The 18,190-nt window shown below is 39.9% G+C and overlaps 1 protein-coding gene across 1 annotated transcript in view; it reads right to left on the reverse strand.

Annotated features, from left to right (window-relative positions):
- ARHGAP28 (Rho GTPase activating protein 28) overlaps positions 1-18,190 on the reverse strand; it is an 81,635-nt gene that overhangs the window by 17,839 nt on the left and 45,606 nt on the right. Inside the window, 6 exon segments of the mRNA XM_040550071.1 lie at positions 1,636-1,713; positions 3,053-3,144; positions 3,259-3,424; positions 8,377-8,534; positions 10,554-10,641; positions 16,208-16,425. Coding sequence (XP_040406005.1) covers positions 1,636-1,713; positions 3,053-3,144; positions 3,259-3,424; positions 8,377-8,534; positions 10,554-10,641; positions 16,208-16,425 — 800 coding nt within the window.

The following is an 18,190-nucleotide window of genomic DNA, read 5'->3' on the forward strand; positions in this document are numbered from 1 at the left end:
AATTTTTGGCCACTTTTTTACCATGGCTGATCCCACAGTAGATTATTGTGCAGTTTTGGTTCACTGGAGCTTTCGTTACAAACTAGATTAGAGACTAGATTAGAGAGGAAAAGTTGTATTTATTTCTCCTATTCTTTGTTTTATAGAAGAGTAACCTTTAATTGCTTCCATATGCCTTTTCTTTCTCCAAACAAGACTGAAATAAAATTGGAATGCCCTCAAATCCTAATGTCATAATAATGTATGAAGGCTTTGAAGGATGAAATCTGGATCTACTTTGAAAAAAAAGCCCTCTCTCTTGCTGGTTGGATTGTTGGACAGACTTAAATGAAGCCAAAACTCAAATAATTTAAAACATTTATGTGGGCAGTTTGACTTACCACCCAGTACAGGAAAGTTACAGATGAACTCATATCTCATAGCATCTCCCTGGGTAAAAGCTGTGAATAAGGAGTGAACAAGACACAGCACAGTACATGCAAAGAACAAGAAAGTCATTTAATTAGGTAGAGCACAGCCCTGCTGTGTAATCTCCCCAAAGACATCAGAGAAATTTGAGATTGTGTGAAATAATACTCTAAGTATTTATATGAAAAAAATGAGGAAGCTGACAAGTACAGGACAAATTAGGAGTTCTCTTCAAGATGTGGTACTTTGCAAGGTACTGAATACTTTTATCAATCCAGAAAGACAAAGGGAGTTAGGATGCCACTGCCTATCTTTGGTGCATTTCACATGATGCTGCTTTTTCTTGTACAGTCACTTTTGATGATACCCAGCCCATCAGTGTTTAGTAATCCCCAACGTTAGTTTTTGCGCATGTGCCACCAGGCTGAGCCTTCCTGCTTCAGAAAGCAAGAATAGCTATCTTGAGGGTGAGAAAGTGTGAATGGGAGGTTATCACAATAAGGAGTTGCTAGATTTGGATTAAAAAAAAATATATGGAAAAGAGATAGATGCTTCAAAGCCCAGAAAACAAAAACAAAAACAAAACACCTTCATTTCCTATCTTGCCTCTGGCACAGGCCTTCAGCTCCTAGAATCCAGTTAGTCTGGAGGAACATTTCCAAGTGTTACTGCACTGTAGCGGCAGAGCCAAGGTTATTGGCTACCAGCTAGCCTGTGTTCATGGCCTGCAAATAGCCTGTGAAAATACAGCATTCTAGGCTGCCGAACAGTGAAGACAGGCCAAAGTTCCCTCACTTGGAACATGAAATTGTAAGATCACAGACGACAAATGAGAAATAAAATGACACAAAGGTTAAAATGACATAGAATAAGATTTTTATCTTAAGTTAGCTCAGCTTGACAACTCTGGATTTCTGAAATAAATTGAAAAAGAGATAAGATCACAGCAATTTTGGATGACAGAGATAAACTGAAAGTATCGCTCAACGTTTAGTTCAATTCAACATCAAGTCCATGCTTTATACAGAACATTAACAAATGCAAAGCAATAGACCACGTGCTCTGTGATTTATTGGTTCCCAGGAACTAATCTGACCTTTCACTGGTAGGACTGGAAATGCTGATCTACACACATCAGTATTTATGTACAGTTAGTATTTGTGTGTACTGTGTTATTTGACATAGAAGCTGTGGTCCAGGAGACAGAAAACTAGCACAAACGTCTACCTTAACCCTGGAGGCAGATCCGGGCACTCGAAGAATTCCTTCAGTTTCTAAACCAGTTTCCTCAAGCTTGAGCAGCAGCTGAAAATAAGCAAAACCCAGGAAAATACTCAGAAGTGTTTTAAAATACTTTTTTTTTTTTTTTTTTAACCTAGGTCTCCTTGAAACTAACTTGAAAAAGATACTTTTATAAATAATTTGCTAATGAAAACAAGCCAGATCATGTAAGTAAGCCTTCCTAATTTGATCTCTATATCCCTGACCCTGAAATCCGGCATATGGAGAGTACGGAAAACCGATAACGCAGTAGGCTCCTCTGTCCTTGATTTGGGACTTGGCACTGCTATAGAACAAGTAACACATAAATGTATTAATAAAAGGGCAGATACACTGGGTTAAACACAATGGTGTTTTGAAGGAAAATGAACCTCAGAGAAATGTTTAAGTCTCTCCCTGAGGAGCACAATGGAATGGATTATAGATAACATGTTTCTGGGACCTGAGAACTCAGATTAGAAAATGATCACAAGATATTTTATTTTGAAATTTCTGTGAATAGAGCAATAGGCTTTGCACTCTAAGTTTTTATTAAAAGAAATAAGTTGGTTTAACAGAAATTAGAATGAACAAGAACAAAAAATCCTTTCTTAGTATTTATTCATATAGCTCTGAAGTTTTACTACCAGGTCTACTTTCTGTCCTAGCTGTTGGATCCTTCTAATTTCCAACAGTAACTTGACAAAGGATCCATGAAGCTGCTTGCAAAGTCATACAAATATTCAAGATCTGTCAGTCTTTCTCCTGACATTCCTTGCCACTTCCCCTTTTCTAAGTATTTACATTGAAATTTTTTGTAATGTCAAGTTCTTGTAAATCTGTGTAAATGTATGTGTGCTTGTGTCTGCGTACCTGTCTCCAAGACATCTGCTGGATGTCAATGTATAGTCAAAACACTTATATAAATGACGTTTATCTTGTCATAAAAACCTCAAAGAGAAGATACCACATCCACTCTGGAAATAATAGCTAAGTAATACCTGCGGTTTGAATCGACATGGAATTAAAACTTCTGACAGAAGTCATTTGTGCTACTTCTGCACAAACACATACAATTTTGCCTGCCTCTCTAATTTAAGGAGAAAGGGAAACAGAAAGCCTGACATTTGTTTTTCAAGGTTTACTGTATGGTGCCACACAACTACAAAAATGGAAAGAGGTCCCCACCATAGAAAAAATGCAAGAGAAACAATTGTCTGTGTGTCATGAGGTGTTCAAAACACAACATACATACAGAGACCTGTAGAAGATACCTTGAAAACTGCAAAGCTTGTATCTTTTCTTATCTGATGTGTGTTCTGGGTGTCAGTGCAAATGACGGAAATGCCAATCTTAGTGGCTTAGACGGTCACATTATACTCACTTTTTGGAAGATGAGGGGAACTTTTACTCCAGGAACCTTCTTTTGATCATTCTCCAGCAGCAGTGTGAGAGGGACTCCAAAAAGACCATTTTCTTAAAAATAACAACAACAAATATGAAAGAGAGCAAACACAGCCTTGTACACGTCTTTTTAGCAATGTTGAGCAGTGCCCAGGTGGCTGCCATGCAGATGCCATGGTACAGTACCTCGTCCCCGCACCCTCTCTGTGCGGTTCCTCTTCAGCTCCACTCCCAGGGCATCATAGAAGGCTGTTAGCTCAATCAGGGAGAGGTAGCGGATCTTCTTCATGTCTTCAGGAGAGAGGTCTCCAACCTCTGTCAGTCCAAACCGGCTTTTCCGAACAATGAATTTCTACGGTAGAGATGGGTTGCATCTTTATTTGCACTAGAATTAGCATGTGAATTTTTGTTTTAAAAGAGATGCTCATATTTGAAAGGAAGTCAGGGTAGATGGGTAACACCAAAGAGCTGAACTGCAACCCTATATATTAATCTGGTATGTTGATATAACTTCCAGCCACCTGAAACATAACTTAGCTTCTTGCTTACCATAGAGTCATAGAATCACAGAATCATCTAGGCTGGAAGAGACCTCCAAGATCACCGAGTCCAACCTCCGACCTAACACTAACAAGTCATCCACTAAACCATATCACTAAGCTCTACATCTAAACGTCTTTTAAAGACCTCCAGGGATGGTGACTCAACCACTTCCCTGGGCAGCCCATTCTAATGCCTAACAATCCTTTCGGTAAAGAAGTTTTTCCTAATATCCAACCTAAACCTCCCTTGGCACAACTTTAGCCTATTCCCCCTCGTCCTGTCACCAAGCACGTGGGAGAATAGACCAACCCCCACCTTGCTACAGCCTCCTTTAAGGTACCTGTAGAGAGCGATAAGGTCGCCCCTGAGCCTCCTCTTCTCCAGGCTGAACAATCCCAGTTCCCTCAGCCGCTCCTCATAAGCCTTGTTCTCCAGACCCCTCACCAGCTTCGTCGCCCTTCTCTGGACTCTCTCGAGCACCTCAATGTCCTTCTTGTAGCAAGGGGCCCGAAACTGAACACAGTACTCAAGGTGCAGCCTCACCAGAGCCGAGTACAGGGGGACAATCACTTCCCTAGTCCTGCTGGCCACACTGCTTCTTATACAAGCCAGGATGCTGTTGGCCTTCTTGGCCACCTGAGCACACTGCTGGCTGATATTCAGCCGACTATCAACCAATGCTCCCAGGTCCTTCTCGGCCAGGCAGCTTTCTAACCACTCATCTCCCATCCTGTAGCTCTGCTTGGGGTTGTTGTGCCCCAGGTGCAGGACCCGGCACTTGGCCTTGTTGAACTTCATACAGTTGACCTCAGCCCATCGGTCCAGCCTATCCAGATCCTCCTGCAGAGCCTTCCTACCCTCGAGCAGATCGACACATGCACCTAACTTGTTGTTGTCTGCAAACTTACTGAGTGTGCACTCGATCCCCTCATCCAGATCATGGATAAAGATATTAAAGAGAACTGGCCCCAGTACTGAGCCCTGGGGGACGCCGCTAGTGACCGGCCTCCAACTGGATTTAACTCCATTCACCACGACTCTTTGGGCCCGGCTACCCAGCTAGTTTCTAACCCAGCAAAATGTACGCCAGTCCAAGCCATGAGCAGCCAGTTTCTTGAGGAGAACGCTATGGGAAATGGTGTCAAAAGCCTTACTGAAATCAAGGTAGACCACATCCACAGCCTTTCCCTCATCCACTAAGTGCGGTGCCACTGGAGCAGAGATGTTAACCTCAGTGCTCTGCCTGTACTCTGGTCTGGAAGAATGAGTTACATACTAACAAAACTTTGCCCAGTTTTAGCAGTATATTACACTTCGCTTTGCTTCTTCCTCCCCCAGAATGCTTTTGATTGTTGTTAAAGTTACTGACTCATATCATCATAGATATAGTTGTATATCCATTGGTGGTGGGAGGGATGAATACATGTCTGCTTTGCATAATACTACTCATTTATGAGGTCTTAAAGGGGAATTCAGACTAAAGATCTGAAGAAAGTCCAGCAGTAAAACCAGCTAGTCCTGATGCCAACCTGACACTTTACTGGTACTTTTTATTGCTCAAGAAGCATTTAGGCATAGAAATGACTCCCAGCAGCTAAGAAATAATTTATTCAAGTAGTCTTGAACTAAATATTTAGTAATATTGGGCATGTGAAGATGTCTACATATTTTAGAAGCTGCAGTGTCATGGACCAGAGCCAGGAGTATTGCATCACACCATAAGCATTTGTACAAATGTCAGAAAGAACAAATACCCATCAGTTTTTGACACGATTGCTAGAAATAATAACAAAGTATGGTATAAAGCATGCTTTCCAAAGCACTGTGGAACTTTGGTGTTATATATATATTTTTAATTTAGTTGTAACTCAGAACAGAAATTGTTAGTCAGAGGTACAAATAAACATCATTGCAAACAACCTCTTCCCTTCAGGGAATTGTGTGGAAACACATTTTTTTAAGAGTGTTTTGCTTCTGGAGATTTCTTCCCAGTCCTCCCATTTTAAACAAATTTGGACTCAATATATTTAACCCAACCCAGCCAAACGTACTAAGAAAAAGGCAGGGAAAAAAAAAAAAAAAAAAAAAAAAAAAAGATTTACACCAGATTTCAAAAGTAGGAGAAGACAAAGGACATATAGATCATGTAGGCTGGGTCTTCCTGAACTGCATTGCACACAGCTTTTCAATACGAGTTAATCATAACTGGGGAGTGCAGGGAATGGAATAATGTATTTGCATGATGGTTGGGGCATTTTAGTCCAGAATCTTTACTCCCCAAAACTCAGCAAGTCTATTGTAACTCTTATGCTGAGACTTAATAACACAACAGGATCTACATGGATCATGGGCTTCTGAAGATAAACAAAAATAATTTCTATGTCTTTTCAGCCCCATTGATGTACAACGTCCAAAAACACTGTAAATCATCTTGGAGAAAAAAAATTACACAGTGTATATATATATTTCTTGAGGGGATGGAGAATAAAACATAGAGAATAACAAAGTCTGTTTGCAAGTATGCTTACCAAGACAAAATGACAAACTCTCCAAAACGGATTACAAAGGGTAGCTACAATGATTTTTCATATTGGCTGGTTGACTTCTAGGGTCATAATAATGTGATGCAATGTTAACACAAGGTTTGGGGCTATGCTTCTTTGTCGTGTCTCCTGTCATAATTTTCCAGTGATTTTTCTTACAAACAGCGGAGTCACGCTATGTAGCATCAAAGATGGCTGTTGTTATTCTGAAAATGAAAGAACTAGTATTTTGACTAAGGATTGTGTCTGATATTGTTTGACATGTTGTCTCTGTATATATGGTTTACTATATGGTTTACTATACGGAACTATATGGTTTACTTAGATAGGCCTGAAATGCTTACTGACTTTAATTCTGAAAAATCTTTGGCTATGTCGCTTTAATTATGCTTCCGTGCTGGGGAAATTGCATGTAACCCTATGGGGCAAGTGATGTTTAGCTGGCTCCTCTGGAAGCTGCAGAGGACATGGTATTTTATGACATAATTTCTCTACATGTAGCTCAGCATATGCCATCCATGATGCTGATTATACTAGCATGCAAGAAAGCTACCAGAAAAAGTATGATGTGTAGACTTCAGTCTGTCCTTTTTGGCCCATCTTGAGGAAGTTGGGACAGTCCTTAAGAGCATGAGTCTGCATAACAGACCAAGAGGTGATTTTTTGCTGGGTCCCATTACAGTCTGAGGCATTATAGGAAAAAATAAATACCATGAGTGGCAACACATGAACTAAGAAAAACGCCAACACCAACAGCTACAATTATTGACTACGTTTAGAATGTCTCTGTCTCTGATGACCTGAAATATTTCTTGTGTAATCTTCCAAGTGCACAGAAAGCTGCCCTGCATGCAGAATGGTTCACCGCAAGCACAATAATGTCCTTTTCTAAAACTAATCAATTATGCATCCATGGATCCAAAATAATCAACGTGGCACATTCTCTTCCCTGTTTGTCACCAGTTTTCCTGATCTATCAACTGAAAAGTTAGTGTCAGAGTGGTTGCACAGAACAATTTTTGTGTGTGTGTGTGTGTAACAGTAAAGGCTGGGGTCTGAGGTTTGCTATTACAAGGAGCAAGGAGGAACTCTTGGTTTGTGAGAGACATGACTAATGTAGAGATAACCTTATTCTCCACAGGATGCCAAGTTAACCACACCACAGAAAAACAAAACAAAACAAAACAAAACAAACAAACAAACAAACAAACAAAAAAAAAACGAAACTAAAACACAGGGATTTCATACCAGTTGTAATCTATTTGGTATCTTATCCCTTCTTTCAACAAGGAAGTTTAATTCTACATCTAAAGTTCTGCTTCCTTGGTGGTGCCTGAGATAGATAAATGGGTAATTCTCAGACAATTCAATGTCTGTGTGGATAGCAACAATTTCGGATTAGTTCAGGACCTCAGGATGCCATAACATTCAGGAAATTCTTCCAAATAATTTACAGCTATTTCAGACATCTTACTAAAGAGGTGATATCTGGAGCATGAACCTAATGCTCCAGTTGTCAGTAATGGAAGCTGTGAGGGCTGATGAAAATAGAAAAGTATCTACTGAATTCAATGAATAATTCCAGAAAATGGCATGACTGCTCACTGTAGGTCTTGTTGGATGATATGATATGGTTAACTTTCCTTTAGCCATTCATGTAGTGTCTCCTATAGCGTAAATGCACAGAATATTGATTGGAGGCAATCAGCACTGCTGCAGGTCTAATGCTTGCTTTCCTCTCCTTCATCTGTGGAGCAATTTTAAACCTACGTGTTAACAAAGGCAGATAATCTGTGGGGGAATAAAGTAGGAAAGCAGACCAGTAATGAAAATGATTGGTGGTATTAGTGCCAGTAACGACTTCATTTCGATACGAAAAATGTGCAGGTGATGCAATATTTGTGGATTGAGTTACATATATTAATTTGTGATGGGTACATCTGAAAACCAGGCTTGAATATCCAGTTTATTTTTGGTACCTCTCTGGGAATCGGTCATAAACTGTAGACAAGCATGGCAGGATCCATAAAGAATTCATATATGGATTTGCCATAAAGAACACATAGCAAAGAACAGCAAATGTACCTTAACAGCCTCCAATGTGCTGGGCATATAAAGCAGAAAATTAATGGGTAAAAAAAAAAATACACAAAACCAAACCAAACCAAAAGAAACAACACCCACAAACATCGAGGAAATATATAGAGACCAAACTTACAGGCAAAGCAGAGTCTTCCTTTTTGAACCTCTGGTTTTTCGTCCACTCTCGGCTTTTTGGAAGGACTGTAATGGATTCTGAGAAAGAGACCTCATAGGAGAGCTCTTCTGTTACGGACGGGCTGCCTTTATCTAGTCCACAGTCTAGACAGCTATTAGCTGAAAATAAGGGATACTGCATATGAACACTGAATGTATGCTTGCATTCAGGACATTAAAAAATTGAACCAAGATGACAAAAATCTTGAGAAAGTAATAAAGGAAGTGCTTCAAAGAGGAATTTCAGTGTAAAACACAGCATGTTCCTGTTTTGTCTGGAGGAAATAACCCCTTAGAAATAAAATCCTTATTTTCATTTTAGATTATTTAACTTGTTGCTTTTCGTGAGAAAGATAGTCAAGCTGGAACTTCCTGTTTATCATGAATTATCAGGTTTTTGTACTCTGTCCTTGCCTATCCAGGCCAGCAAACAGTGTTGGCACTTGTGTGATGAACAATTGAGAAAAAAAAGTATCTGACAGAAAAATGTTGTTGACACATTTTCAGGTCACTGTTGACTTATTTACAGTCAAAAGACATTATGCATATATTTTATATGCATTGTGCATACATTTTATATGCTCACACACATATGTACTCACATTTCTCACGGTTGCTAGTCTAGGTGTGTAGCACCAAAATAGGACTCAATGTACAATCTTACTGTTTGCAAAAACACTATTTTTACTGTAATTTCAGATAGATACTATGAAATGACTTACTGTACAACTCTGAAGTTTAGTTACCTCCTGAAATTAGTGGATATCAAAGGAAAATTTTTTAGATCAGTACAGTCAAGTACAGAAATACTCTATTGTCATGGAGTCCAAAGTGTGATAATATACATGAGTTCCAGTGTTGCCAACTTTCATGACTGATCTCTCACATTTCAGGACAATTTTACATTTTCCATTAATGTCCAGCTCCTAGACTCATGCAATTGGAACAAGATCACAGTTTCCATTGAAAGTGATGTAAAATTTCAGCCCCCAGGACTGCAGAGATGAGTTTACTAACGTGACCCAAATGCATTCAAAAGCCATGGAAATCAGAAGGTGAATTAAAAAGCATTATATATTTTATAAACATTTGCATGCCCCATGATTTTTGAATCATTTCATTTACAGATTATTTTTTTTCCCAACACATTGTTGTAGCAACCTTTATTTTGAAATTCTGGTATGAAAAAGGTAAGCCTGGCTTCTGAACTTTGGCCTCAGATGTTACCCAATGGCCAAAGAATTTTAAGATGCTTTTCATCAATCTTTCCATCCTTAGACCTGGTATCACAGACTCTCTGCAGAGGCCCTGGCCATTTACTACTCAATCTGTTCTAATACAACAGCTTGAAGGGCAGAGGTATCAGTAGAACAGTGAAATTAACAGCTTTTGCAATCAAGGAAAATGTCTGTGGCACTATATCCAAAGTTAAACATCTAAGTGACTATTTTAGAAACTCCATATATGTGAAAGTTAATATAATTATATTAACAATAAATTAATACTTACTAATAACCCTTTAGGTAAGCCCTGAACAGTAGTGATGGAAAGAGCTTTCAAAATAGAAGATGGACATTCCCTGGAAGGCTATTGGCAGCTATCCGGACACTGAGTAGAGCAGAGCTGTCATTTTCATTAGCACTGCCAATAACTGCCAGGGCAAAATGTTTAAGGGGTGTCCAAACCGACACCATTAGTATACCAGAATAATAGGGGAGAACCAGAAAGACGATAAATTTCTATCATTACAATTTCTGCAGTACTGGAAAAGAAATATGGAGGACATATGCATCTTTCTTGTTATGATTTGCCACAAGAAAATATACTGCTGAGAGACATATTTTTGGCAACTTCTGCACCGTACCATTTGAAGGTTACTTTCACATTCCAAGCCTTGCAATATTCAGTACATTTTAGACATCGATGCCTCAGAGACATCACTCTGTGTCTTTAAAACACCAGTCTTGAATGGGAAACTTTGGGTCCTACATGACAATAAGCTGACAATGATATTAAGAAAATATATGTAGCATGGCCCCAACACAAAGGAGGGGACTAACCTCAGAACCACAACAGGATCTTTCTGTCTACCATTTTTCTAGGAGGAAGTGAACACTGGTTACATGTTGGCATACTCACAGCTAACTGATTTCCAAACTGGCTTCTGCCCAGGAAGCTGGATACCATTAGAAGGAACTGGTGACACTGGAACTGTCTCAAATGTGGGCTGATAGGCAAGGAAAAATGATCAGACTGCAGTGAAAGTCAACTTCTATGGACAGAAACTGCTACAGTTTAAGCAACAGCAAATCATTCTCAGCTTACACCCTTTAAACAACCTGTTGTGATTTGCCAAAGTACATTTTTCATAGCCGAGCCTGAGAATTAATCTTCCCCAGGCTGCACAGATTTGGATCATGTTGAGGTCAGTGATATTGCAGCTCATTGTAGCTAATGAGTCCTGCCCCGTATAATGACTGAAATTAGCTAAATAAATTGCTGTATGTAATTGTACTAAGCGAAAGGTCCTTGTCAAATTGTAATCCATCCTGCTTTTAATCACTTTGGTCACAAATCTTTCTGGGGGCTCTCTGACACATGCTGAACATCCCAAGTACCTGGCAGACACCAGGCTGTTCACTACATTTCAGGATATTTGGGCACTTGCGAATTGTTAATTGATGGATGTCCTCCAATAGGCTATATACTAACCTTAGCAGAGAACTGAAAATACAGTTTTTGGGAAAAAAATGATCTTTTTAATAATCAACTTCATTTCTCTCTTCTCCATAAATCATTCTGTGCTATGTGAAAGCAGGGGAAAGGGCTCTGAGCCTAGCAGATGACTTCCAGGCAGAATCACCTCTCTCTGGCTGCTGGGTTTTGCCCTTATGCTCAGCAATTTGGGGACTGATAAAAACAAATCTGAGTGTGCATGTGTGTGTGTGTGTGGAGGGTATTGCAGCTCACCTGCACATTTGGGGGTGAAAAAAGGCTGTAATTTAAAAACGTTCTGAATTGTGCTCAGTGAAAATGACTACAATGCCCTCAGCCAGCCTTGTATTCTTTTTGGCTGTCCTTTATTATCCTGCTTGGAGCCCACCAATCTGCTGCCTCACCCCCCCCCCCCCCCAACCCGAGCCTTAAGGAGCAGCCCCCAGCATGCTGAACATGCCCCGATGAGCCTCCAGCAACAGCTCTTCAAATTGCTCTCTGAATTGTTAAATTGGTAGTTTATCAACAAGCAGCAATGCCTCAGGGCAGTATTTGTTGTCTTCCCTTGATAAAAATGTGTCAGATGTTTAAGAGGCAGGCAGCTCTTCCAGTTGGAAACCTGAAATAACACTGCAGTTGTTTTATTCAGTTTTATCCTCTGAGCTATTTGGGTAACGAAGTCAAATGTAACATGAATAAGATCTCTCCTGAGAGAGTCCATTTAATGGGCTGCAAACTTGACAGCAAACAGGATTTGAGTCACATGGACTTCCTTTGCCAGCAGACCGTACAAACCATTGATTTTTATTTTTATTTATTTATTTATTTATTTTAATGGAGAACTGTAGGATGCTGTTAGTACAAAATCCCATAACATCTTTACAAACATTTTTAAGACATAAAAAAGTAAGTGCATTTCAGGTGGGAGTATGGAAGTGGAAGGGTTGGTTAAACTTGCATCTGCAATTTTGGAAAATCAAACTTTGCTTAAAATCTGCTTGAGATCCAGATGGAGGAATTAATGGTAAATATTCTATGGTTCTATGATTAGCAACTGGCTCACTTTCACTGTGCAGAATGTCTGACCCTACAAATGGTATTCAGAATAGATTTACAGCGAGTCAAGTTTATTAAGGAAAAAATCCTTGCAGCCTTGATATGCAGGTGAAATCAATAATGAAGATGCTGAAGCAAGCAACTTCTGCTAAGCCCAGGGGAGCTGGAAAAGGGGAGTTGAGAGCACGGCTCTGTCTCCCACCCAGCAGTGCTTGCAAGAGCCTGCAGGCTGCTTGAGCTTCTGGCAGATGGATATCATGAGCCATGTACAATATCAGGGTAACTAAAAGCATCATGTTCTTGCTTTAAATTCCCAGCCTTCACAGGGGAAGTATAAGAAAAACCTTTGTGTCTTTTGTGGAACTCTCTTTTAAATGAGATCAACAGGAGCATTTTTTTTTTTTTTTTTTTTTTTAAAGCTTAGGATAATATGATACAAAGAGAGGGTGGGCTGGCAATAAAACCTTTATATTACATGAATTTTAAAGTTCCATGTTGTTTCTTTAGTAAAAATGAAGATTAAAAAGCTTTGGAAGCTCATACTTAATGAATGTGAAAGGCCAACAGTCAAATTTTGTCCTTAATTAAATTGGGACAGATTTATTCGTTTGGCTAGGGCTCTTGTCAAGTCAAGACTTCATATATCCTGATTTCTGACCGAAAGTGATTCATTAGACAGTTCTCATGATCTGATACTAAAAATGAGCCCAGTGTTTACTAGCATAATGTACACAGGAATTTCCAATGGGAAGAGGAAACTAGAACAGCAAGAAGATGGAGATGAGATAGATAGTTCTTCAGTAGTTACCCTCGTTGTAGAAAATGTAAAAACAATTAATTGCAGTACCAAAGCAACCAAATTCTGTTGTCAGCCCTCCAGCCAAGGAAAATGAAAGCAAAAGATGTAGTCTTATAGCTCTAGTCAGGGTACAACTTGCCAGTCCTTTGGTTTAATTCATATTTCCACATGCTGTCATCATGATTGTATTCTCATGCAAATAGCTCTGGGTTAGTTAGTGATTCTTCTTTAATTAGGATAAGATTTTCTCGTGCATTGCTGAAGTAGAATGCTCTGAGAACTCTTGAGGAGTTTTAGTTGATCACAACATACAGGGATGGGCTGTTAATGAACTTGTTGCTTCAATTCCTCCCTCCAATAATAAAATCAATGTGTTTTTTTTTCCCCATTTGTATTCTGCTGCTGATTTTTCTAGGCTTTAAGCACTAGCAGAGCTGATAGTTTCTGATGGAAATAGCAGGGTATCAGCAATAAGGAAAATCAGGCTACTGTGATTAATAAACCATCCAATTTAAATCCTTGTACTGTGGCTGTCAGTCGAGCCTGTTGAGTGCAAGACTGCCTGAAATAGAGCAGAGGCACCTCAACTGGTGCAAAGTGCTCCACTGAGGTACTCTAGTAGGGGGCAAGGTACCACAGGTGATGGATTTTACCCTCAGTAATCACTGCACCTTTCCAGCAGAATAAAAAGTAAGGAAATGTGGCTTTCATTTCAGTCCACTTGGACTGCTGAGGGAACACTCTTGCCCTGACCCCCTTTGCTCTGTGTTGACCTACCTATACAGAGGCTGGCCACTGGGCAATAATAGCAAAAAGCCTACCAGACAGACTTTTTCAGAACAGGGAAAAGAAATGAGGGCAAAACTCTTCCACTCTCTTCTCCCCCCCCACCCCTTTTTTTCTCTCTCTCTCTCTCTCTTTCTCCACCCTCTGGATGACAACTATTTATGCAGCTTCACTCGTCCTGTAAATCTCATCTCAGGTGACCCCAGTGAGCTAGTCACCTCTTCTCTCATCATTAGCCACAGAAGAGAGTAATCCATCCTGTGACCCATCCCTCTGGGCTCCTGTAATGCTTAGGTTGTTGGGAAGAAAGTGTAAATCCATCCTACTAATGGGGAGGATTATAGAGTTATGTGAAGCAATTAGAGCTGTTTTGCTATTTGCAACACGTTTTCTTTTGCCCCCTTTGCTCTCTCCCACCACCAAAAAAAAAATAGCAGGACTGGAGAGTAAAGAATCTCCTGCATGTCACTTTAAGCCATCTTTTTACTGGTCACTCTGCAGCAGCTGTGCTGAAAAGATTTGCCCTCCCTGTCCCCTACTCCTCTTCTTCTTTGGGCTGTGCTCTTTTAAATCCAGATTGCTTTCCCAAACTGATTTATCATAAAGGTTCACCAGTGGTTGTAATGCCATGTCCAAAGTCTCAGCAGAGCATGAGGGACTCGTTCAGCTGGGACTGCCTCACACAAGACTGCTCAGAACATGTCAACCTCAGCTTGGGACACAAGCATCCCCTAAAATGTGGGTCTGCTGCACTCTGAAAATGCACCCGTCCATCCCCAAGGAGCTGATAATTAGGATGGGCTTTCTAAATCCCATAATAAGCAGCAGAGATAGGAGCAATGGTCAATTGAAGTGCCCAAAGGGTGTTTGGAACCTTACAGGCTGTTAGAAATACAATCTGCTTTGCAGTCTGTTGGAGAGAGGTGTTGGTGGGTTCTGCAGCTGTGTTTGTGCATCTGTGTTACCTGTTAGGCAAGTACCCTGCAGAACTGCATATTTCTGTGGGAAGAAGAATTAGAAGTCTTAATTACTTCTTCAGCCTTATCTTTCAGGTTCTCAAAGTGCAGAACAAGTAAGTGAGCTGAATTTCTGAGGAGGCAAAACAATGATTTGAAGGAGAATGGATTAGAAGTTTCTGATTCCTTTAGCAAGTGAAAAACAGTGGAGAAAAATAAGCAGGTCAAAAAACCATCAATAGTGTGTCCATCCAAGAGAATGGACACAACATTTATTTGGCTGATTTAAATTTATTACAAAATATAAGCTTTGTTAGCATTATTAAAAACTATAAATGCATTCAGGTTTACAGATACTTGAAACAGGAGAAATGTGTTAATCTAATAAGAAGTGCCATCAGCTTTTTAATGTTCATGCAAACGTGCCGAAGGATTTCTCATGCAAGAAAGTCTGCCCACAGGAAACTACTGGGTGCTTCTGGAAATATTTATGGGATATATGCAAGAGGTTCTAAAGAACCCAGGTACTTAAATTGGAGACAAAAAAATTAATTTCCCCAACCATTGTATTTTTGTAACCTTAAAATAATTATGCAGCTATTTATTTTATTTTTGAATTCATTCAGGATGCCAAGCCTTGAAGAGAAGGTAGGACAAGTAAAAAAGCATAAAACAATTTCAAACAAAAGGTGTTTCCTAGAAGTTTATAATGACAAAAACTTTAATTCTTAAAGGTGAACTTGTGAGCTTATTGGTCATTCTTGTTTAAGATATCAAGAGTCACACATTTAAAATCATGCATGTTGCTTTGGACTAAATTCAGACAGGTGACTGCATTCACCAAAATCAAAATGTGAAGTGAGGAGAACTGGTGCTTTTAGAGCTATCCTCAGGGAAAAGCGGATGAAGCCACCAGGGGCAATGCTCGTTTCTGAAGCCATGAAACAAATGGACTGTTAATAGATTTTTGTTTGCTATGTAAGTGAAATGTAACTGCTAGTGTACCAGTTGCAATCGTGCTGGCAGGTGTTTAATTGCTTATGCATATTTGAACCACAGTTGCTTCATTAGAGAAGCTTTACTTCGCCGCTGAGACTGCTGAGTAAATAGCAAGTGTCCCCAGAAGCCAGCAGAAATTTGAATAACTGCCAAGAGTAACTCACCAATTTCCAAAAAAATAAGGGAGTAAATGTTAGTCTTGATAGGAGATTGCAGGAGAAAGGCTGGCAACAGATACAACGTTATGTTACAGGTTATTTACAAAACTGTGCGCCATCTATTGTATTTGGTTTCTTCCCTTCCTCTTAAAATGTAGCAAATACAGCATTAAAAGCCTGGACTTAATGTCAGGAACTGTTACTGGTTGGCTGTACATCGTCAGAAGAAAAGAACTCCTGTCTGGTAGAAGCCTTCATGAGCTACTTGCAAAATACATAAAAATTAAGCTCATAAGCATTTCCATGGATGCATCAGCTACTTACAGAAGAGTCATTGGTGCCAAAGATGTCTCGCACGTCACGGACTGTGTGCTTGTTCTTCTTCCTCAGGGTCTGCGTGTAGGTGTTGTACCTCTTCTGTACGGCGGCAGCTTGTGTTCGGGTCAGAGTAGACAGCAGGGCTTGGCCATCCTCCTCTTCAGCTCCCGAGATCAGTGTAGATAAACCTACATCCTGCAGCCACTCGGCCTCCAGCTCCCCTTCTGTGGAGGAAGAGAACAAGTTATGGGCTTGGCTTGATGTGTAGGGAGAGGAGGGCAAGAAGGAATGGAGGTGGCACAGAGGATCACTGCATTGAGAAGACTTCATGCCTAAACTTTCTTAGGCCACAAGCGCAAGCTAATTTGATTTTTGTCAACATACTGCCAGCTTTCATTTTGGCAGTCTCTGCACAGGAGACACTTTGGAGAAGAACAGAGGAGGTATCTGTAAACTGTGCATTAACGCTTTCATGTGAAGAAGGCAGCAGAGTACCTAGCGTGATATAGTAAGATTGCTAAAAGCTAACCCTTCATTCAAGAGCATAAAACCCCTCAGCTATCACTTAAACCACATCATAACAGATGAAACCATTTGGCAGGTGAAAATTAAGCTGTCATTCCATTTCAAATAAGCAAAAATACTGAAGTAGTGATACAATACAATAATGTGTTTCCGCATGAAGGATGAGAAGATTTAAGATGCATAAAAATCCTCAGCCAGCTAGCTAGTAACCACACGCTTTATGAAGATGACACATTGAGAAAAGGTCGATGTCCACATAGTCTAATACCTTGTTTTGGACAAGATGATTAAGAGCCAGAGCCACCCACTAATGAGGAAGTAGGGGTAGGTATCAAAGAAGGCAGGCAGCGGTGGAATGTGCAGAAATAGCTAACTTTGCATGCTAGATATCATCCAATTTCTAATAGTTAAATGCTGGCTAGCACTCTACACCCCAGGGTTTCTTGATACCCAGACCAGTGACTAATAGCTTATCGAGTCCTGTTCAATTCCTGCTTCCCAACTGGTTCCACAGTGAGATTATGCACTGTGTGAAACATTGCTTGCTTTCTTTGGGTTTTGGTTTGCTAACTGTAATGTTGAGTGAATATTTCCTGTCACTGTAGGACAGGGAGAAACTTCCAATCTACCTTCTCTGACTCATTTTGTAATTTCAAATTTTGCTGTCATTGACATTTTATTTATCTGCTTTCTGAAGTAAACAATCATTGTCTTTTTAAATCTCTTTTCACACAGGAGATTTTAAGGGCCTTCATTTTTATTCTGCTTGTGAATGATCCTAGCTCAGCAATATGCTGTTTGAGACAAGGCAATCAAAACAGTAATTGTATTCCAGCTTTGACTGAAGGAAAGGTATTACAAATAAACACATCAAAGAGGAAATGGACTAATTTGCAGACTGTTCTGTAAAACAACTAGTCAATACGCTCATTGTTCCTCTCACAGAACTGGTCTTAATGGCAGGCTGGTATTCCCACTCTTTCTGTATTGCCTCTTCTTGACACCACCAGATTGCAGACAGATTGATGGACACCAGTTTACAGCACTTTGGCAGTTAGATATACAAAAGGGAAAATTACAGGTCTCGTCAGCAGGGGCAAGGGAAAGCAACTTACACATGTGCCATCACTGACTTCATTGTTAATTGCCTTGTCTCTTTGCAAAGCTCTAAAAAAAATATCTGCTGCTAAAAACCCAGCTCTGTGTTAGACTGGGGTGTGACTAGTTCTGTATCCCATGAAACTGCTTGTCTCCACTCAGATACTTTCCACATTCACAGACAGGATGACTGGCTGTTTCTTTTCCTCCTCTGTCAGTTTTGAACCTGTAGTACTTCTGCCATCCTCACTCTAACAAGCCCTCTTTTCATTTCTGTATGTTGATGTTCTAGCCACATCCATTCATGTTCCATTTTCTTAATTATATTCATTTTGGCTTTTGTCCTGACATATTCTTTCCAAGAAT

The sequence above is a fragment of the Cygnus olor genome, chromosome 2 (assembly GCF_009769625.2).
Source record: "Cygnus olor isolate bCygOlo1 chromosome 2, bCygOlo1.pri.v2, whole genome shotgun sequence".
Classification (NCBI taxonomy): Eukaryota; Metazoa; Chordata; class Aves; order Anseriformes; family Anatidae; genus Cygnus; species Cygnus olor.